At 41.0% G+C, this 23,565-nt stretch overlaps 1 protein-coding gene across 1 annotated transcript in view; it reads right to left on the reverse strand.

Moving 5' to 3' along the window:
* OXCT1 (3-oxoacid CoA-transferase 1) overlaps positions 1–23,565 on the reverse strand; it is a 145,520-nt gene that overhangs the window by 56,039 nt on the left and 65,916 nt on the right. The window contains exons 8-13 of the mRNA XM_066240380.1: positions 23,325–23,432; positions 21,920–22,034; positions 19,241–19,335; positions 17,442–17,490; positions 10,559–10,631; positions 9,863–9,938 (exon numbers count right to left, since the gene is read on the reverse strand). Of these exons, the coding sequence (XP_066096477.1) occupies positions 9,863–9,938; positions 10,559–10,631; positions 17,442–17,490; positions 19,241–19,335; positions 21,920–22,034; positions 23,325–23,432 (516 nt within the window). The remainder of the gene's footprint in view (positions 1–9,862; positions 9,939–10,558; positions 10,632–17,441; positions 17,491–19,240; positions 19,336–21,919; positions 22,035–23,324; positions 23,433–23,565) is intronic.

A 23,565-nucleotide genomic window follows, 5' to 3' on the forward strand; every position in this document is an offset into this window, starting at 1 on the left:
TGGAGCTGGGAGAGAAAGGTGTGAGTGCTCCCGAGGTGGGCCAGGTGGGAGAGGGTCAGACTACAGATACGTTCATGACTTTTTTTCTTCTTTTTCCAAGTGAGAGCAGAGAAGATAGAGAGACAGACTCCCACATGTGCCCCAACCGGGATCCACCCAGCAATCCTCATCTGGGACCAATGCTCTGCCCACCTGGAGCCATGCTCGCAACTGAGCTATTTTCAGTGCCTGAGGTCCCTCAGCCAACGCACTTGAACCAATCAAGCCACTGGCTGCAGGAGGGGAAAGAGATAGAGAGAAGGGAAAAGGAAAGAGTGAAGAAGCAGATGGGCACTTCTCTTGTGTGCCCTGACCAGGAATCAAACCCGAGACATCCACATGCCAGGCCAACGCACTATCACTGGGCCAACTGGCCAGGGTCTGCTTTCATATTTTCTCAACAGGATGTCTGAGGAGGAGAAGGCCTTATCAGTGACAATCAGTATATGACATGGACCACAGAAAAATCTGGAGCTGATAGGGAAGCATCCAGCCACTCTCCCTCAGGATATTGCAGAAGGAGCCTAAAAAATGTTGGAATCCATGGGAGTCCGAAAAGACCAGAGTAACAGGCTTTATTGAAAAGAAGAAAGGAACCCTGCCGGGCACTTCTCCTGGGAGAAGAGCACCAGTACAAGCTGGAGGGATGAATTTATAGGGTAAAAGGAGAGTCTCGAGCAAGTGGGTGTTGAATCAAAAGTCCTGGTATGTCCGGAATGTTCCTCCTTGGGGTGGCTTGCCAGCTTCTTGGAATTCCTCTGTCTCAGGGGCGATAGTCAAGTAAGGGTGAGGTCTGACAGATAAGCGGAACATCAAGAGGGCAGTTTGGAATCCTGGTAAATTCAAGTATCTATCAAATAGGGATCACCAAAGAACTCCCATCCCCTCTACCCCACATGCACACAGAAAAAAGGGTCAACTTTAAACATATGAAAGGACCTGGGAGCACAGAGCCAACTCATTGATGACCAGTCATCAGCTATCTAAAAACTTGCCTGCCCTGTTTCCCCTTCCCATTCTACTGAAGTGTGTCCCTGGTGGGTGCTAAACAGTGAGCTGGGGGAGGCAGGGGGTGAAGAGAAAGTACAGGAACCCCACACAACCTTGCCCTAACGTGGGCGCTGCCTGGACCACGGCGGGGAGAGAGCAGGAGTGAGAGGAGACGCACTGCTTTCCAGGGCATTCCAGCGCATGTCCGCTAGTGCCGACTGGACTCTTTTATTCTTGAATCAGGACTAAGCTTGCAAAGTAAAGTGACCCAAGGACAGTTTATTATCTAAGAATGAGCTGAAAGGTCACGCAGAGGGAACCTTCCCTGATAGCATAAAGCTACAGGCACCACATGAGATAAAAGTGGCTGTGCTTTGATTTCATTGCACATGGAGAGAGTGTTCAACATCCCGGGCACAGAAACACAAACACACGCATGCCTGCTACAGCCGGTCTCTGAAACACATTCACTAACACAAACAGAAGTCACTGTCAATGCTGTCTTTTAAGGTTACCAGTGGTGGCGGCACTGGAACAGTACTTGCTAGGAGGTAAGAACTGCTAAAAGCCAAAGGGAAGGTCTCGAGAACAAAGGAGAAGAGGCTTACATGCCCGCTCCGTGACCGTGAGGCACGGCCTGCTCTTTAAACAGACAGTAGTTTTTCAAGAAAAGCTCAAGAGTAGAATAGAACATAGTAAATCCTCACTTAACATTGTTGGCTTTGTGATTTTAAGCAAAAGAACATATACTGAAAGGCTAGTAGTTGATAGAGACAAAAGTTAAGTTCCAGCAGCATCTCGTCAACATTGTAATAAAACATGATTCAATGACCTGTTGTAATAAAATCGGAAAAAAAGCTGACACCAGTGTTGGTAATAGAGTGAAAACTTGTGAATTAAAATAATTTTTCTGGACAGTAATTCAATATGCATCAAAAAAACTCTGAAACACTGACCAAGATATTCTACTTCTAGGGACAGAGGGAGGAGGCTGGGGGAAGAGAGGGTGGGAGGAAGGGAGAAAAGAAGGACACATATATGGTGACAGAAAATGATTTCACTTTGGGTGATGGGCACACAGCACAATCAACAGTTCAAATGCCATAGAGATGTGTACCTGAAACCTATGTACTCTTATTGATCAGTGTCGCCCCATTAAATTTAATTTTCTAAAAAAAGCATCCAAGAAATATATAATAATATAGATTCAAAAATACCATTAATGGTATTAAACAATTAGAACATCAGACAAAACATGAGAAAAAGTAGCTTTCAGACATGAGACAACAGGCAGTCCAGGGCTGTGGTCTCAGAGAAGGGAAGCCATGAGGCGGGCCTACAACTGCCCAGCCCACTTCTTGTAGGGAGCCCGCAGCCTCGGGTGCAGGGAGGGGAACCCTGCTGGAACCCAGCAGTCCTGTTGGGTTCAGCAAGGCCAAAGCAAAATATCAGAAAGGACACTGCTACAGAGAAAGAGAGAGAAGGGATGGAGCAAGCAAAGGGTTCACCTCAGTCTTCGGCAGAGTGCTGGTGTGTGAATGTATGAGAAGAAATTATACCAGGTCGGGGGAAAAACCGTACAAAGTATTAGGCAAAAAATATCCAGAACTCACACAGGTCTGAGAACAACTCACATCCTACTAGTTGGAGGAAAAAGGCCTCTCAGTCCATGGGGCGTCAGGTAGAGTTCTCAGATAAAATCACCTTAGCAGTGGGCTAAATAGATCGAATCCAAAGGCTGCCCTCGACTAACCTTAATGAAACTTAAGAGAAAAGACTGGAAGAATCAACCTGAGTGGCAGCTGTAAGACCTGAACTACAAGAAATGTCAAAGGACATCCTCAAGCAGAAGTGCGAGCCCTCCCACGGCAATCTGGACGGGTGCAAAGGAGAAGACCAGAAGAGAGCTAGTTTGTTGAAGAACTATACAAAACACCTATAACATATATTATAGTGTAAAATAAAAAGACACAAAATACACAATTCTTCCCATTGTTCATATCTTTAAAAGAGAATTGACTGTTTCAAGCAAAAAGAAGAGAGTATCATGGGGTTTATCACACATGCAAAATAAAATATATGACCAACAACAGCAAATAGGATAAGAACAGGGCAGAGAAGTTTCCACTTGTATGGTTCTTACATTATATGTAAGTGATATATTACTTGAAGTAGACTGTGATAAATATGTGTATTGTAAATCCTGGAGAAATCACTAAAAAATAAAAGTCAATAGTGAAGACAAAATAAAATCATAACAAATAGTTAACTGATATAAAAAAAAGTAGAGAAAGAATGAAAAAAAAAAAAAGAACAGATAAACAACTAGGGGCAAAACTCCTATGCTAATAGAATTAAACCCAGCAATGTTGATAATTACATTAAATGTACATGGTCTAAGTCTACAAGTAAAGGTTAGAGATTATAATCTGTATAAAAGAGCAAAACCTAACTATATGTTAATTATAAAAATAAAGAAATAAAATGCACTTAAAGATGCAGAAAAGCTGTGGGTAGAAGAATAGAATAAGATATATCATGCAGAGTGACTATATTAATATCAGACAGTAGACTCAGAATAAGAAATATTACCAGAGATAGAGAGGAATATAATGAAAAATAAGTCAATCTGTTAAGAGAACATAACAATCTTACATGCCTAGTAATGGAGCACAAATATATATGAAGCAAGAAGTGATACAATCTTAAGGAGAAATAGATGAATGCACAATTATAGTTGAAGATATCAATACTCCTCTCTCAGTAATTGATAGGAAAAAGTAGATTTGTGACCAGATTAAAGTTATAGAACACTCTACCCACCAAGAGCAGAATACACATTCTTTTCCAGTGCAGATGGCACAGTCACTATAATAGGCTATATTCTGATCCATAAATCTCCAATTTAAAAGAATGAAAACCATATAAAGTATGTCTTCTAATCTCGAGAATTAAAAAAACAATTAACACAATTTTGTGGGAAATCACCAAATATTTGGGAATCAAATGACATACTTCTAAAGAATGCATAGGTCATTAAAAAGGTTTCATTGAAAATTACAAGGTATTTTGAAAAGAATGAAAATGAAAACATAACAAAAATTTGCAAGATGTCACTAATACGTGGTTACGGAGAAATTTATAGCATTACAACCTTATATTAGAAAATAAGAAAGGTTTCAAATCAATGATCTATAGCAGAAGTTGGCACGCTTCTCTGTAAAGAGCTAAATGGTACGTTTTGCAGGTCATACAGTCTCTGTTGCTGCACAAAAACAGCTATGGGTAATATGTAAATGTGGCTGTGTTCCAATAAAACTTTATTTGTTAAAGCAAACAATGGGCCAGATTCAGCACATAGGCCATATTTGCTGACTTCTGCTAGAATATTAGTTTCATAAATGTGGATAATTTAATGTTTAGTTAACTGCTGCATATTCAAAAGACTAGAACAGTGCATAGCCTTTTAATACAGACTTAATACATATTTGTTGAGTGAATGAACTAATTAAATCTGCAGAAGAAGCAGATGAGTTACATAGTATCATTTTATAAATGAGTGTGCTAAAATGAAATAACTTGCCACATCACCAGTAAGTGACAGAACGAGCATGTATGCACAGATCCAAATTCAGAGTTCTGTGCACTTTCTCCTATATCACATTGACACGGCAACAGCACAACTCAATACTTGTAAAAGCACCACATCATCGAATACATATTTTCCACCTGTCCTTTTCCCTTACCCATGATTTGAAGTTTCCTGAGAATTAGTACCAAATGCACAGGCACCAATAATGTTAAAACTGCACATATATATCTGTATGTTCCTGTCTTTATACTGTAATCTTTATATTTCTGTATCTGTGGATTTAATATTAGACTACAACTGATGCAACAAAAACACTAGACTGAATCTTGCAAACAAACCCTCTTTACTCATTCGAGTAGGAAGACTAGAAAGTTAGCTTCTTTAAAAATGCATCATATTTAAGCCCTGGCCGGTTGGCTCAGCGGTAGAGCGTCGGCCTAGCGTGTGGAGGACCCGGGTTCGATTCCCGGCCAGGGCACACAGGAGAAGCGCCCATCTGCTTCTCCACCCCTCTGCCGCACCTTCCTCTCTGTCTCTCTCTTCCCCTCCCGCAGCCAAGGCTCCATTGGAGCAAAGATGGCCCGGGCGCTGGGGATGGCTCTGTGGCCTCTGCCTCAGGCACTAGAGTGGCTGTGGTTGCAACATGGCGACGCCCAGGATGGGCAGAGCATTGCCCCATGGTGGGCGTGCCGGGTGGATCCCGGTCGGGCGCATGCGGGAGTCTAACTGTCTCTCCCTGTTTCCAGCTTCAGAAAAATAAAAAAAAAAAAAAAAGCATCATATTTAGAAGACCAAATCAACTTTGTGCACTCATACATGTAGCACACATAAACATGACATTAGTTTGTATTTAGTCTTTTAAAATGTATAAATAAATTTTTTAAATGTAATGGAAAAACAAACACCAAAACATCCTGTCCCCCTTTGCCTTAAGAATCCCTCACAGCCCTCATTTCCTCTCTCCCCACGCAGAAGGTATGAGCTGGGCTGTTGTGTGGTTCACACACAGAAGCCCCGACCAGGGGGCCACTGCTGCATTCTTTCCATAACCAGCTCACATAGCCGACCACACACTTCTGTTTCCCTTTACAACTCAATAATCTGTGGCATCCGTGTTTCAAAAATAGGCATCAGGAAAGCCAGGGCACTTCTGGATATAGATTCTATGACTACACGTGCTTCTACATTTTTGTCACTTGCCTGGGTTTACCATCAACATGATAATCAGGGGACTCAAATGAGCCAAATACTATTCTATTAAATTTTCTCTCTTCAGATTCTTCAGGGCAGAACTTTTAAAAATCTGTGTACATGGGACCAATGCTGCATACCAAGGAGCTAATAAAGAATAAGACAAATAGCATCTCCACCGGTTGTCTGCCTTAAAACTTAATGTTTATGATGCTCCGACAGGGTAATGATTAATGGGGATGCCATGATGCAGAAAAACTTGGGCTTTACAACCACTGAAAGAATATTAAAGCCAGTAAAAAGAGAAAAGTAAATGAAAAATGATATAATAAAGCTGAACTTTGCAGCTTCTTGACTGTCAATTCTTGCAATAAAAATATATCTACATTTTATAAATCAACATAAATCTTTGGAACAAAAAGACTGCTCACTGAAATTATGTAAGAAGACTAAACTGTGCCTTATGCATAACCAATTAAGAGCAAGAAATCTGTCCTCAAAGAGTTTAATGTTGGGCACTTGAAAATGAACTTAGGGCCTGACCAGGCGGTGGCGCAGTGGATAGAGAGTCGGACTGGGATGTGATAGAACCCAGGTTCGAGACCTCAAGGTTGCCAGCTTGAGCGCAGGCTCATCTGGCTTGAGCAAAAAGCTCACCAGCATGGACCCAAGGTCACTGGCTCGAGCAAGGGGTTACTCAGTCTGCTGAAGGCCCGCGGTCATGGCACATATGAGAAAACAATCAATGAACAACTAAGGTGTCGCAAGGAAAAACTGATAATTGATGCTTCTCCTCTCTCTCCGATCCTGTCTGTCTGTCCCTATCTATCCCTCTATTTGACTATCTCTCTGTCCCTGTAAAAAAATAAGAAAAATTTAAAAAATAATAAATAAATAAAAGAAAATGAACTTAGGATAGCAGGTGGTCCTACTTACAGTAAAATATAGTCTTGTTATGTCAATGTATTTTAAAGTGAATATTCCCTCTTGAAGGCTAAGCAATAGAGCACTGAATAAGATTAAAATAATAGCCAGTATTTATGAAAGGCTTTTGGTTCACTTTTCGCTTTCTTCCTCATTTAATTCTAACAAAAACATGTACTTCAGATTGTATAATTTGTAAGGGATAGAGCTGAAATTCAAATCAGATGTCTTCCACACTAAAGATCATGGTCTTGAATTCTTAAGCTATCTTGCAACCAAAAGAATCAAATATACACACTGTGCATCACATATAAAGAAGCCAAGAAATAATTACCAGCTACTAAAAGAACAAAAGAAATGCTCATCAGAAATGACACCACCAACTTGCATTAGCAAAAGAGTGGAACCAGACACAAGAACAACTGAACAACTTTGATGCTTACTTTTTCTCAATGCTCCTTCAGAACCTCAGAGATCCCAATTGCCACCTGACTGGGGCCAGTTCTTTGGAAACTCATTAGCATAAGATTGTCTTAAGAAAATTATAAAGCAATAAACACTGATGTTTTAATCACTGACAGGAATCTCAACAGGATATGTAAAATTGTGACACACCTAAAATCTTTTCTACAAATGACTACTTGATGCATATTGTCACTAGGAGAGCTTCTAGCCTCACTGCCTGCTAAACCAATTGTATATTTTTATGAAGGTGCCCAAGTCTTCTGAATGCAAACATGTATTAAATGTTTCTGCTCCATACCCAGAATCACTGTGCAAACTGATTTCAAAAAAACTCATTAACAAGTCAACAAAATACACAGATTTAAAACTCTATTGCTTCTGTTCACAGTAACCAATGCTATTCCCTTCTCAGCCAGGAATCCCCAACTCTTCCTCTAAATTTGTCAAATTCTAAAAACCCACTAATTTAGCATGTACTATGTTCAAGCTCTATGATATGTATTTTGTGTGCATTATATCACTTAATCCTTTATAGAGTCCTGTAAAGTACATACTAAGTACATCAATATCATTCCCATTTTATAGATGAAGAGACACATAGGCAACTGCTTCAAGTTACACGGCTAGCAAGTGACACAAAAAGGATTTTAATGAGGTCTGTCTCAATAAAGGGCCCTCTTAACCACTAAGCAATGAGAGCCAGATGGGACCCCTGAAATTATCTAGTCTCAAACCCTCAGTTTATAGATGAGGGTTCAACCCAAAGAGCTTAAGTGACATGTTCAAGGTCACACCTTGATTACTTGTAGAGTTGGGGCTAAAACCCAGGTCTTACTTTTCTGTGCTCCTACTACCCACATGGCCTTTTTCTAAAATTTGAAAACAGAAATATATTCTGATTTCCTATACAAATAAGTATTTCCATAAACTGTCACCCTGGTTCACTGTACGATGCTCAGGAGACCCTCTCTGATTCTCTGAAGCTTCCAAAAGTGGTCAACTCTTACAACCATGGCTGCTATAGAAAGACAAATGTTTTAAAACTAAAATAACAGTACAATCAGTTCTTACTATGAATGGGTCAATCATATTTTCCCTTATATTTTAAATATAAATAATGATCATTCTTTAATACATTGGTTCTCAAACCTGGTTATACATTGTAATCACTCTAGTTGGTTTAAAATTAAGCCCAGTGCCCAGGCTATATCCTAGATTAATTAAATTGAATACTCTGGGATGACATGCAGGTGTCCATACTTTTGAGACCTCCCAGATGATTCCAATTTGTAACCAAGTTTGAAAACCAGGTCTCTAATAATGGTTGAAACCTTAAAATAATATTTCAGGAGAAAACAGAAAAAAAAGAGCTAAACTAACAAACACCATCTCTGACATTGCTATCAACTATACTAATCCACTTCCCTCATAAATTATTAGAAAAAAATCTTAAGAGATTTTCCAAAAAACTTCTCAAATCCTAGAACACGAACCTCAGCTACTAAACCAAATTCTTTTTAACTGGTGCCAGAGAAATACACAGGCATCCTTAAACATGCACCTTGGAAGAGCAGCCTGAGCTACCAGCCAAAATGACCTCACAATCATGGATTTGCGCTCACTGTGGTTTCCATATACAGCCAGAGCAACAAGCAACAACCAGAATAATAATGAACCACACTCTGAAATTAACTCATTACCCTCCGTTTTCCAAAACTAATTCTAATGGTCTCATCATTGATTTAGGTCACCAGTAAATGAAAACTGTTTGGATTTCACAAGCATATTTGAACATCACAGGTTTTGTACTCCATGATAGAAGACAACGTCACTGTGTACTTATGGGGTCACATGACCGATCAAGGGAGGATTTTAATCACTCACTGTGAATAAGAAAATAACAGAATTAACACAAAATTTATAAACTCATTCACTGTCTCTTCTAGTTATAAAAGCTTAGGTATGATAAACAGTTGTATTTCTTACTTTTATCAGATATAACTAAACCATTTTTGAAAACCTTCCCTACCTCTGTTTCTTTTTGGAAAACTGTGGTTTGGCTCTGATCTTCCCTATGTTTAGTCCAAACTACATGGTTAGCTGGCAAAGCTGAGTATTTCCCAGTGTTTGCTTAATTAATATGGGACTCAAATAAGAAAAACACATTAAAATATTTGTATTTTAGCCTGGTGCACCACTGCACCAGGCAGTGGTGCAGTGGATAGAGCATCGGACTGGAATGCAGAGGACCCAGGTTCGAGACCCCGAGGTCGCCAGCTTGAGCGCGGGCTCATCTGGTTTGAGCAAAATCCCACCAGCTTAAACCCAAGGTCACTGGCTCCAGCAAGGAGTTACTCGGTCTGCTGAAGGTCCGTGGTCAAGGCACATATGAGAAAGCAATCAATGAACAACTAAGGTGTTGCAACGCGCAACAAAAAACTAATGATTGATGCTTCTCATCTCTCTCCGTTCCTGTCTGTCCCTGTCTATCCCTCTCTCTGACTCACTCTCTGTCTCTGTAAAAAATAAAAAATAAAAAAATTTGTATTTTAAATAATTGTATTGTACTGTCATGGAAATTTGACAAGACTCTTCTTAATGTTTCAGCAATAATAGTTTTGAGCCAAACAGAATTCAAATGAAAAAAAAATGTCCACTTACAGGTATCATCCAGTTGGCCAGGTCACCGAACTTGGACACCTGCATTGCTCCAAGCATTGTCAGGTTGACGTGTCCTCTGTGGTGGGGGGGGGGGGGGGATAAAGGGCAAGTGGGCAAGTGTTAGAAGCTCTATGTCCTCTTTCCCTGAAATTTCTAGCAATTAAAATAAATAATTCCCTATTCCCTAAAATACATTTGTTCTCTCCCACCCACCCAAACACCTGATTTCAAATATCCACTCAAGTGGATATAGAGAAGTAACCATTAAGAGTTCTTTCAAAAATTATAGCTTATATTATTTCCAAAAGAATAAAAAATAAATACTGGTCACGCAGTGAATTTGTTTCCTTCAGTGAGGGAGAATGTCTGGATTTGAAGGTAAACACCAGCTAGAAAATGAACACACAGTTTGTAGAAAATGTTTGGATCCTCAGAAAGAACTTGGTAAAAATGTCTACTTCACCATAGTTGGCACACAGATATAGATTCCATGGGGTGGGGGGCTCTTATAATAACAGCAGGCTGCCTGCTCCAGTTCCCAACATGCAGTGCGAATAATTTCACACCCTGGTGCAGCTGAACCAGCGCACGATGGCTCTCTGGCTGGGAGATGTGTGAGTTTCAAAGCCCGCTAACACAGCCGGTGACTCAGCGTACGGTGCACCGCAAAACCTGAGCGGCTCGGAGACTACATACCCTCTTATCATCGCAAATGACTCATCGCTGGAGAAGTAAGAGGCTCCTGGAAGAACAGTAACCGTTTCCTTGCCTAAACACACACACACACACACACACACACACACACACCCCAAAGGAAAAAAAATAAAAGAAAAGGTTATTAGATTTCTAAGAGAATTGTGGTAGAGAGAGGGGTCTGTACCTTCTCTGTTTCCTAAGGAACTAAGGCTCCCTCACCAAAGTGCAGTAACAACTGGGGATGTGGGGGACACAGTGGGGACTGTCCCCTCTGTGGAGAGAAGCATTTTGTCACTAACACTGCTCAGATTTGCCCTTCCATGGTGGTGATAAAAAGCAGACCAACTTTCCACTTTGGTATTGTTTTGAAATTCTCTACAGACAACGCAACCCCTGTTACCCATCCCCTTCAGAGCCCCCACCAGCCTCACTCCCATCGCCAGCTGCTGCTAACTGCTAACAGGAGTGAGGGGGAAAGAGGTTTCCGGGAGGCACCTGTCACAATTCAGTGCTACTGTGCTCACTGGAGCAGAGAGAGGAATAACCAGGCAGAAATGCAGTTTTGAGGGCAATGGTACAGGAGGTACACTCAGATATTTCTTCAGAAACAATGAGTAATCTCTAGAAAGAGAGGACCTACCTAATTCCTTCACAGCATTAGGCCTGAATCTCTTCTTTTAATGCTAAGCTCTCTCTCTCTCTCTCTCTCTCTTTCTCCCTTGCTCCTGACCCCCCATCTTTCCTCTATTGCCCCTCTAAGTTGCTATTAACCCTTTAAGAAGTGAGATTTTTCATGCTTTCTGATCCCTGGGAGAGAGTTATTTTTCAAAAAATGAAATTAGTTCCAGTTGCAGTTTTATTAACTGAAAATCATGTTTGTTTGATAACCAATTTATGGAAACAAGAAGAACATACATTTGCCATTTTTTAATGTTGCCTCACACATTTTGAAAATAAAAATTTGTGTACGATTGTATTCTGGATGGTCAGGAGGCACAAGGATGTACATGAACGTTCGTACCACCCAAAGGGTTAACACCCTAGGAATTTGATGGCACTGGGGAATAACATCCTTGAGGCTGGCCCAAGTACTTAAGGGAAACTTCCAACTTGCATCTCATAATCAAAGTTCAGAATTGGGACAGATCTTCAAGGTCACCGAGTCCCCATACAACCAATAATACTATATGGCTCATGTCTAAGTTCCTTTCTTCTTGTGGTTTATTACCTGTCCATTCAGGACCTTCAGGTGCCTGGGAGAAGTGCGTGGCCTCAACCAGAACAGAATTCACATGCCACTTTGCCAAAGGTAAGTCAAGTGTACAAGAACACCTTCTGCATTACCCCAGTGGACTCAGACAAAAAGAAAGGGAAGAAAAGTTGTGATTCCAAGACTGGCACAGAGAAAGGTTCCTGGACACAGCAGGGCCAAAGTGGTCTGACCGTAGCCGGTTGTGCAGCACAGCTGGACTCAGCTTCTCAAGTCCTGCCTAAAAACTAACTTCTCCTTCTATCACCCTCTCCATGTGGAATATGGAGAAAGGGTAAGACTGTTTATATTGTGCTAAAATATTTATCCCCCCAAGGAGTCTGATTCTAAACAATGGGAACATTTTCACATCTTTTAAAGTATCATAAGGCTGAAAAGCTTTAGAAAACACTTTCTAGTGTGGTTGGTAGGAGCTTTTAGACAGCACATAAGATTTGAAGGATGGAATAAGATAATGCCACGGGAAGTCCTTAGTCTAATGCCTGGCACAGAGAAAGGACTCCATAATCATTAGCTTTTATCATCCCTTGCTCCAAACAATGCGGTCGCCCCTCAAAAAATAAATATCGCAGGACAAAGAAATGGCTCTTACGGTGTGGGAATACAGACAGCCTGGGAACGCCAGGTTTTAGGACAGCCCTAATGCAGCTCACCCTTATCCTAACACCAGTGCCGTGTTCAGCAAGTTCAATTCCTCCCCAACCCTGTGGAGTGGAGAGGCAAGGTAGGACAATAAAGCAGAGAAGCATAAAAATCTCAATTCCTTTGTTCTCTATGTATTAAATCACAATGATTTCCAAATGGCAATTTCCACTGGTTAATAAGAGGAGGTGTTATTTACAACTTCATAGGAAACTTTAAGATCAATGGGGAGAGCTTCAGCTCTCCCCATGTGATTTATGAAGCATGGTTTTATTAAACAGTCCAGAAAACCACTCTCATGAAGAAAGTTGTCAGACCCTTGCTAATTCATTGGGTTATCTCACAAATTACATTCTTCAGAAGCAAAGTTAATTTTCAGCATTTTTACACATCTAATATCTAAACAAAAATAAGTATCCTGAAGCTGAATCCATGCTTTTCAAATACAATATCCAAATGTGGTCAAGAAATAACTGCATCTAATAATACAATTCCTTAAAGAAAAAGCTTTCTTATTTGACTATTTCTGATTGATTCCTGTCTTCTCCGTTTTCGGTGTATAACAATCTGGATCCTTTCATGACATCTGAGCAATAGAGTTTCTCAAGTGACAAGATCCTTTGGTTCATGATTTAACATGTCATTTACTCAACATCAAGCAAATGTCTACTCTGTGCCTTGAAGAGTGTTACAAAGGAAACACTGATGCCCTAAACTGGTGGTCCCCAACTTGCACACCCACCAGGATCTCATGGAGGGCTAAGAAAAATGCAGACTGGCCCTGGCCGGTTGGCTCAGTGGTAGAGCGTCGGCCTGGCGTGCAGAAGTCCCAGGCCAGGGCACACAGGAGAAGCGCCCATCTGCTTCTCCACCCCTCCCCCTCTCCTTCCTCTCTGTCTCTCTCTTCCCCTCCTGCAGCCGAGGCTCCACTGGAGCAGAGATGGCCCGGGCACTGGGGATGGCTCCTTGGCCTCTGCCCCAGGCGCTAGAGTGGCTCTGGTCACAACATAGCGACACCCCGGATGGGCAGAGCATCACCCCCTGGTGGGCAGAGCGTTGCCCCCTGGTGGGCATGCCGGGTGGATCCCAGTCAGGCACATGCGGGAGTCTGTCTGACTGTCTCTCTCTGTTTCCGGCTTCAGAAAAATACAGAAAAAAAAAAAAAGGAAAAAAAAAAAAGAAAAATGCAGACTAATGAGCTCTACTCCCAGAGGCGGGGCCACAGAATTTCCATTGCTAACAAGGCCCGGGCACTGGTGGTGCTGGTGTTGTAGGTCTGGGGACCACACTTCGAGAACCACTGCCCTCAGCAAAAGGAGATACTGTCTGGCAAGAAAGATGCATGTACACAGGCAAGCTACAGAAGGATCTGAAGAGGAAAATGAACTGGGACCTCCAGGACAGGTATAATGCATTTCAATTGGAAATTACCAATAAGGAGTTGGGGAAGAAAAAGGAAGGAGATAGAGAAAAAATTATAAAAAAACTGGTGGTGGGGGTGCACAGGAAGAGGTAAGAGACGGAGAAAGGAAAGCATGCGTGATAGTGACGATCGGAGTGGACCCAGAAGCCCAGTAGGGGGCACTCCGGCACCCTTGAGAGGCAGTGAGAGATCAAGCTAAAGAAGTCCACTGTGACCATTAGCTCGATCTTGAATGCTGTACTTTTTGTCTTGCAGTCCATAGGCCTGTGGGACTTCAGGTGTGGCACCTACAACTACAGAACAGGTCTCTCCTCCTCGTCACGTGTGACATTTTGGACTAAGTAACCCATTGTAGGGGCAGTTCTGGTTATTGTAGGATGTTTAGCAACAAATCCTTCTCACCATATCAGTAAAACTCTCCATGGCATGACAATCAGAAACGTCTCTAGACATTGTCAAATGTCTCCAAGGTCAGTTTTTTATTTCCTCCCCACTTAGAACCACTGCTCTAGAGACATGAGGTAGGGGTCAGGGATATTTATAACCATGAGATGAACATGGTGGATTTTTTTTCTAAAGCAGTTTTAGTCAATGGTAAGTAATTTATACCCTATTTGTACATTAAAATAAGAAAAAAATATTAAGAGATAGAAGAGACTGCAAAATACATATTAACATGAAAGCTAAAACGTAAACAGGAGACATCAGAAATTTTTTTTTTTTTTTTTACAGAGACAGAGAGAGAGTCAGAGAGAGGGATAGATAGGGACAGACAGATAGGAACAGAGAGATGAGAAGCATCAATCATCAGTTTTTCTTTGCGACACCTTAGTTGTTCATTGATTGCTTTCTCATATGTGCCTTGACCACGGGCCTTCAGCAGACTGAGTAACCCCTTGCTCGAGCCAGCGACCTTGGGTACAAGCTGGTGAGCTTTTGCTCAAACCAGATAAGCCCGCGCTCAAGCTGGCGACGTTGGAGTCTCGAACCTGGGTCTTCTGCATCCCAGTCTGATGCTCTATCCACTGTGCTACTGCCCGGTTAGGCAACATCAGAAAATTTTAAATTGTGTTAGGATACTGCAGATCTTCGTGAGACCTCTAAAATGTTCTAAGCATGGCCTCCTGCGCCTTTGTGAAATTCAGCTTGTTAACAGAGCATGTAGCTCAATGTACAGGGAAAGGGAGACCAAGTAGAGGGCTGTTTGTGTCCACTCCCTAGCAATGTGATCTTAAGCACATCGCTTCCCTTCCTTGAGCTGTTTCCTAATCTGCATAATGAGGTTTTGCTCGAGGTTCAGATGGTATAATATGTGTAAAAAAGTATGTTTTCAACTATATAATTTTATTAAAGTGCTGATTCACTTCTACATAATCACATGAGATTATTATTTAGAAAAAGGGATCCTTAGGAATAGTTCTATTATTATTTTAAAATTTAACACATAGATTTTTTTTTTAGCCAGACACATAACTGTCTATTCATTTCAAGGGACTTGTATAAAAAAATCTCTTCAAATTAACATCAACAATGGGCTGATTTCTCAGGTAATTTCCAAATTTGAGGAGTTGAGGAACCTGCTAATTTATATTCTGGGTTCTCTAGGTCAGAGTATGTCTTCCCTAATTTGGACAGCTCCAAAATCCAAAGCATCATAAATCCCAAAGAGGGCTCCGATGAAAGAATTAGAATATTTATTAAACTGGTTTGCAGTACAGCCTCCCGAAAGCACTGAATTAGTGTTTTATAAAGTAGTTTAGGATCATACGTGACATTTCAGAAGCTGAAATATAAAACTGACGGCTTTGTTAGGATTGAGCTACTTTTAAACTCAATCAGAAAACGCCCACTATCCAATAACATCACTGAAAAGATTAACTATTTTTCCAGGGACAGTAGGCTTCATGAACCCAAGCCTGAAATTTAGAAAATGGAGTTATTCATTTTGCAAATAACTCAACAACATCACAAATTAATTAAACCAAGCAGCAAATATTTTTACAGATCAATGAGCTGTTGCTAACGGGTGCCGTACAATTAAATTACAGCTTTGGTTAAATGTCATTGCTTCATCACAGTGAGCCTTTCAGAGTCGGGTCGTGTTAACTAATTCACCTATTCAACCAGAAGCTGTTTTACTTCCAAAAATTCTCAGTATCAAACATCAATTCTCCTTGGCAGCTGGCCTTTATGTTCAGCTCATATTCCTCTTCTTCTGAAATGTGCACATACTGTTTCTGAATGTGGAATAAAAACAATATTTTTTCAAGGGTAGAGTGAATAGGAATAAGAGAAGGGTAAAGAAAAGCAGGACAGAATAGTATGAAAATTAGCTTCTGAGGGGCAGCCCCATCTAAAGACAACCTTCACCCCAGCACAGGGCCAGCGGGGCCTCAACAGCAGGCAGTGACCACAGCCAGAACATCCGACCTGTTGTCCCCCTGCCAGCTGCTAATATGATATATGTGACTCTATGTTCTAGTCCAGTGGTCAGCAAACTCATTAGTCAACAGAGCCAAATAACAGTACAACAATTAAAATTTCTTTTGCGAGCCAAATTTTTTAAACTTAAAGTATATAGGTAGGTACATTCCTTATCGAGGTAGCGCCTGCACGTGGTACTTTGTGGAAGAGCCACACTCAAGGGGCCAAATAGCTGCATGTGGCTCGCAAGCTGCAGTTTGCCAACCACTGTTCTAGTCAAATAAAAAGCTAATAATAAGCGGCAAAGCATCTGAGTGTGGGAATAAAGATGTGGAAAGGCTAGAGTCCCCAATTCAAAGAAACTATTTATTATTCATATCACTGGGTCATACTTAGTGGCAGACACACCCTTAAGCACCCTTGAACTTTTGGAGGACACTCTCCAACGCTGATGATGACTAGTGGATAGTAAGCAGCTCCTACAACAGAAACCCAGGGTACCAGATCTTTTCCTTCTGCCATTAGGGATCCACACCACCACCCTTCTCATCATGAGAAGGCAGACCTATTTGACCCGGAATCGTCACGGGGAGGCTCGAGCAGGAGACCCGGCGGAGCACACATACCCGCTCCCACCCAGGCTGCAGCAAGAGGGCTGTGTTCCTCTACTGAAGGCCATTGTTCCCATTAGGTGACTGGCCCTTTCTGACAGCTGCCCCGTAAGACCTGCCCAGGGATGATAGTAAGTCCCTGTGGTACCTTACTTCCTGGCTTCCCTAATCTTGTCCACACCCCTGTCAATGGTCCTTCTCTTTCATTCTCTTCATGACCTCATTTATAGCTAGGACCCTGGCTGACTGAGCCGCCAAAGCTCTTGCTGTCATTACATGGAGTTCCACCTGCAATGTGGCCTTTATCTTAGTCTGCCCTAAACAAGAGGGGACCTCTGACAAGTGCCAGGCAAGGATGGGATTTGGAAGGCTTAGCTCCCCTTCTCAACGAAAACGACAGTGAACACTCTCTAGGGAAAGACAAAGAATCAAGCCCAACTTGCTAGTTTTGGGCATAGTACTCTGGTGACAGCCAAGGAAAACGCTGGAAAAACATGTAACGAACGAGTTTACCTGCATTGATTAGATCTGCATCGACTTCATTTTGTAATGGATATGGACCCTGTCAAATAAAGCAAACCAACCAACGTCAGTTAGCAAAAGAAACTTCTCACTGAGTCACACATGAATACTGTGATATAAATAACTTCTCTAGAAGTTCTAAAGAACTGTCATTCAAAGACTTGAGGTGAACCTTAAAAAAAAATATTCTGATGTTTGCATGGCTCTGTTTCTCATATTGATTAGTCTTTTCCACACTAATAACTGTGACTGGGTTAATAAAAAATAATTCTAAAAATTACCAAAGTTTGAAAGTTATTAGAAATAGGTCAGTAAAACAAAAAGTAACTACTATCCAGCCAATGTTATTCATAAACTTTCCTCTTAGAATCAAATGACTATACACTGAATGGCTGCATTATTTGGCTAGAAGGACTCAGGCAAAGTCTCAGCATTTTGGCATGCAGAGACTGAAGTCTGGAATTTATTAGGGTCCTAACCCTCTCCCTCACATCTATGTTTCACTGCCTGTGTTCTCCCTTTGCCCACTTATGCTCAGTAAGTTTTTTATTTTTTATTTTGTATGTTTTTTTTATAAGGCATCTCTAATTACTTGATGGGGCAAGGGGTTTTATAATATATATTAATCAAAAAGGAAGAAAAAGAGAGAGAGAAAAAAAGGCATAAGATAGAACCAAGAATGAGCATATCTTGGCTGTAAAATTTTAACTGACTTCCTATGGGACCAAAAATTTATTCTTGAAATAAATTGAAGCAGTAACTAATGTTAAGACCTATGTAAATTTTTCTTTAAACACTGACCATGGGTAATTCACACAAACTTATTTCCCTTATCTTCAAAGTGAGAGAACTGATCACTCTATATATATAATCTCTCAGGTATCTTAATATAAGTCTTTGACTTCAATATGAGTCTGCTTTTACCCAGACACATAGCATTTTTGTCTTTGAAAATGGTCCCAGTTACTGCCTTAATCAATCAGTATCAAGTCTATGCCTATGACCTTTATTCATATTTTAAATACCAGATATATACTTTCAATATGTTTAATTTTTATTGCATTAACAGTTAAGATCCACTGAGGAACAATAAAGATTAGGAATATTATAAATTCACAAAGTATAAATAATTTCTGCCATCATTAAAAATTAAATTTAAAATGTCATCCAAGAAGCCAAAGTGCTTCTTAATATTGAATAAAAACTATGGCCAAATTCTCTGAGAATACTGAGCTCATCAGGAAGGTTAACTTTGAGGAAAAGAAAATTCCACCCTTTTGGACAACAGGGACTTAACACAGTAATTGGATGAGAAGAATTCCTAAGACTTTTTGAATTAATCAACTGTCCAAATATTCCTCTTCCCTAAGTAGGAACCTTACTATTCAGTTTTCATTCAAAGCCTTACTGAATTTTATTTCACAGGACTGCTGACAACCTTCATTCTTGTCTATCCACACAAGAATTAAAAACAGTTAGCCAAGCAGGAAAGTGCAAGGTTTCTCTGAAGCAGGTGCTCAGATGATGGACACCTATAAACCGGTACCAGAGGAGCAGTCAGAAAGCTCCCTGTCAGGAAACGACTGTCTGCCACAGAAAACACAACATACATGCTCACAGGGTTTACCATTCCACGGGAAAGTAAAACTGTTTACTGTGATGATAAATAGATAGAAAACTAAGGTACGGAAGTGTAAACTAACAACTCTCATTTATAAGACGACTTCACTATATGTACTATCTCATTTCCCAGCAAGACGGCACACATAAAACTTGAACTTCTATCTTACCAGGCCCAGGATTCCATTTTCACTTTGCAGATGAACAGTAATATTTGGGCTGATAAAGTTGCTGGCCAGAAGTGGGATTCCTATGCCCAAATTAGCTGGAGAAGAAGATGTTAAGGCAGAACGCAGACAAAGTAGAGAGATTATGCCATAAACTTTTACATATATAAATCTGAAGAGAAGCCTTCTTTAAAGGCACTTACTTGCTCTGAATGTAATTACCAAATGCATTCTCCCATCATGCTTTCAGCACCATTTTGTAACTAAAAAATAAAATAAAATCACTAATTAACCACAGCCTTTTCAATACTACTAATATGCTTCTCCATAAATACATCAAAGTGGTGGCTTCAGAAGACTAGGCAAGAGGTCATTTTTGTTCAGACATATTTTATTTTCATTAATGTGTGCAGCAAATTTGGACTGATATATTGTGACTTGCAATTGCTATTAATATATTAGTAAACATGGCTTGACCTTTGTTTAAAAGCAATTTTGACTTTTCAAAACTCCAACTAAAACTAAGGATAATTTAACATACGTAAAAAAGGGCTACCATTTCTAAACTGTAAAAAAGTTTTCTGACAATTCCAAAATGCTTGCATAAAAGTGTTTCAGCTCCTTTGGGTCACTGTGATAGCATTCACTGGTGACCGAGTCTTGCCAAACATATAAAGAGGGTGGGGGTAAGTTTCAGTGACTACAATTGAGGCCATAAAAAAAAAAAGCTGTGTGAAGGCATCAAAGAGCTAAATGAGTGTTGAATCTTCTTCAACATCAAGAGAGGGTCCACCCTGATTTGTATGCAAATGGAATGGGTTCTGTCTTGCCTCTCAGCACAAGCAGTCTGAGCTAATCGATGTGCACACAAAAACTCAGACACAGACAACAGTATGGTGGCTATCAGAAGGGAAGTGGGGTAGGGTAATAAAGGGGAAAGGGTGACAAGTATACGGTGACAGAAGGAGACTTGACTTGTGGTGGTGAACACACAATGCAATATACAGATGATATACTATAGAATTGTACACTTGAAACCTATATCATTTTATTAACCAATGTCACCCCAATAAATTTTAAAAAATGGGAGACGTGCTGCCCAGGACTGCTCACTGTGCTGTCTATTACCACCGCAGAGCAGCAAACACTCACTGTTGTTAAATGCAGTCAAAGCCCTGGCCAGTTGGCTCAGTGGTAGAGCGTCGGCCTGGCGTGCAGGAGTCCCGGGTTCGATTCCCGGCCAGGGCACACAGGAGAAGCGCCCATCTGCTTCTCTACGCCCCCCCCCTCCTTCCTCTCTGTCTCTCTCTTCCCCTCCCACAGCCAAGGCTCCATTGGAGCAAAGATTGCCCGGGCGCTGAGGATGGCTCTGTGGCCTCTGCCTCAGGCGCTAGAATGGCTCTGGATGCAACAGAGTGACGCCCCAGAGGGGCAGAGCATCGCCCCCTGGTGGGCATGCCGGGTGGATCCCGGTCGGGCGCATGCGGGAGTCTGTCTGACTGCCTCCCTATTTCCAGCTTCGAAAATATGAAAAAAAAAAAATGCAATCAAAATCTTCTCGTTGTACTAAATGATCTCTTCCTACCTTATTTTTGAGAAAGTGTTTAAGGCAGAATTTAAATCATTTACTGTATAACTTCACAAAACATTAGACATAAAAGAGTATACTCAGGGGATCCTTGTCACAGGAAAGGAGAGGTTGTTAAGAAGTTGGGTATTACAATGCTGAGGTCGCTGGTTCAAAACTCTGAGCTTGCCTGCTCAAAGTGCATAGGACAAGCAACCAATGAACAGCTAGAGTGAAGCAACTACTACTCACTCCTCCACCCCTGTAAAATCAATAAATAAAATCTTTATACATTTATGTAAAAAAAAAAAGTTGGGTCTTACAGAAAAAGACAAATATCATATGATTTCACTTTACATGCGGAATATAAAGAACAAAATAAATGAACACAAAAAATGGAAACAGACTGATAGAAACAGAGAACAGACTGATGGGTGCCAGAGGGGACTGGGTGAAAAAGGTGAAGGAATTGAGAAGTACAGATGGGTAGTTACAAAATAGCCATGGGGATGTAAAGGACAGCACAGTGAATACATTCAATAATATTGGAATCACTATTTAAGGTGCTGGGTAGGCAGGCACTGGAAACATTGGGGGGAACACTTTATAAAGTATATGATTGTCTCTAACCACTATGCTATACACTTGAAACTAATACAAATTAATACTGAATGTCAACTGCAACTGAAAAGTAAAATTTAAAAAGAAAGTTGGACCTTATATTTTAAGATGTATGCAAACATCAGAGTACAGAGAAAGTAAATAGCACTGGTTATGACTAGCACTTCTGAGATTTGAAACCCTCATCTGGGGTAATAGCTAGTTCCAATAACCTTTAGCCAAATGCCAAAGTGTACTGAAACACACTGTATATGAGAAAATAGCTAAGCAAATTTTGTGTCACCATTGGATTCCAAGAAGGCAAATGGATTATGATTCCAATTTCATGGATCTTGGTATATCTAGGTTACATGCTACATCTTGTAAAAACTGATCAACTGCTTGAAGAGCCACAGAGGACCGTAAGAGAATCACTAGGTAGCAGTTCTTGCAGTCGGATGAACGTGGGGGGAGGGCAGGGCGCATCTGCGCAGGCCCGGACAGAAAAAGGATACCATACATGCCATCCTCAAACTCCAGGGCCGCACGCTTGATGATGCGCTCCCTCACGTTGTCACCGGCTTTCCCGGACTTGGCCTTCCCATCTGCCTCCTTCCGGACTGATAAACGCTTTAAAAGGAACAGAAATAAATTGTTTGTGTTTGAGGTGTACCTTGAATACAATCACTTTTTAAAGTATAAAATTTTACTAGAAACACTTGAACTCTCTCCCACTACTAGTATGAAGAATTCTGCAATGGAACAGAGTTATCGAGGTGGCGGGGGGTGAAGAATAATATGAATAAAAAAGCAACCAGAAATGATTCTTTACAAAGTAAGTGAGAGAGGTCAGATTTATTTGAAGAGGAAGACAAACTATAGACTTGCTCTGTTGCTTTCAAGCTAATAACCCCTCTGTTACTGTCACTCTGACTGTTATGATCGCTACCTCTGAGGACTCCTGCAGCTAGCTGTATTCTCCGCCGTGCTCGGGGCCCGAGCCAGGGCAAAGAAAACAGAAACAGACCTTGGGACTCCTTGTTTGCAGGGCTGTGAGACAGTGTTTACCAGGTGTTGCTGCTCTCAATGGCCTATTTCCGCCTGCAGAGCCTAGAATGGTTTTCGCTACAAGTACATCACACGGATCACAGAAATATCCAAAAATCAGCCAGAAAAGTGTTTCCAATGCTCAATCTCCTTAACACAGACTACAGTTACTGTCTGGAAATGTCCCATCATTTCTCCCTGGCCCGCTGACATTAGTTTTGGTTTGCAGAATGCCTTTCTGTTTGATGTCCACAGGGTAAAGGTATCTTTAATTCCTTGGTACTCCCATTGCAGGACTATTCTGTTGCTGATTCCTAGACACTTTCGTATCTTGCTATCAATCCTAGCCCAAATGGTCATTGCTCAATCTCTGAGTATACCTGAAATCCCTCCAATGCTCCCGGAAGCCACTCCTTGACACAATCTCATACCCACTAGCTATCTAGAACCTAATACCTAACACTAATGGGAAATGCTGTCTTTCATGACTCTATAAACCACTGCTCTATCCACTGTGCCAAGATAGACTAACATTTCTGAACAATGAAACAGGAAATGTCTATCAGGGATAGGCCATCAGAGACCCAATTATTCCCTCATCCCTACAGGACAAGGTAGATGCAAAACTATGCATCCCGAATCGGGACAGTTACAGAGCCTGGAAAACACAGCCTGCAGGATCACAGGGCACTGCTGGGCTGGCCAATGACACAGATGATCATGACCCTTCTGAAGGACACGAGAAGCTCTTGCTAAGATCCAAAGCAAGGGTTCCTGCTCAGCTCTAATTCCCAGTTTTCTGGAATGGCCCCAGGGATGCATATCTCTAATAATCAGACCCATAAATACTGACAACGGAACTAAGTCACCTACCTCAATTCTTTTCTCATATTTTTCTCCCTTTATAAGGCGATGCACATAAATCTTAGGAATATGGATGTCTTCTGGGGCAAATGATCCAATATCCACAATTTCTTCAACCTACACAAAGAGAAAAATATTTAAATAGTGAAAGCTTAAACTGACTTTTTTTATTTAAAAACATGAAGTATGTGCATCTTCACTTCCAATTTAGGTTGCATACACAATGTAAAACATATATACACATACAGAT

This window comes from Saccopteryx bilineata, chromosome 1 (assembly GCF_036850765.1).
Source record: "Saccopteryx bilineata isolate mSacBil1 chromosome 1, mSacBil1_pri_phased_curated, whole genome shotgun sequence".
NCBI lineage: Eukaryota > Metazoa > Chordata > Mammalia > Chiroptera > Emballonuridae > Saccopteryx > Saccopteryx bilineata.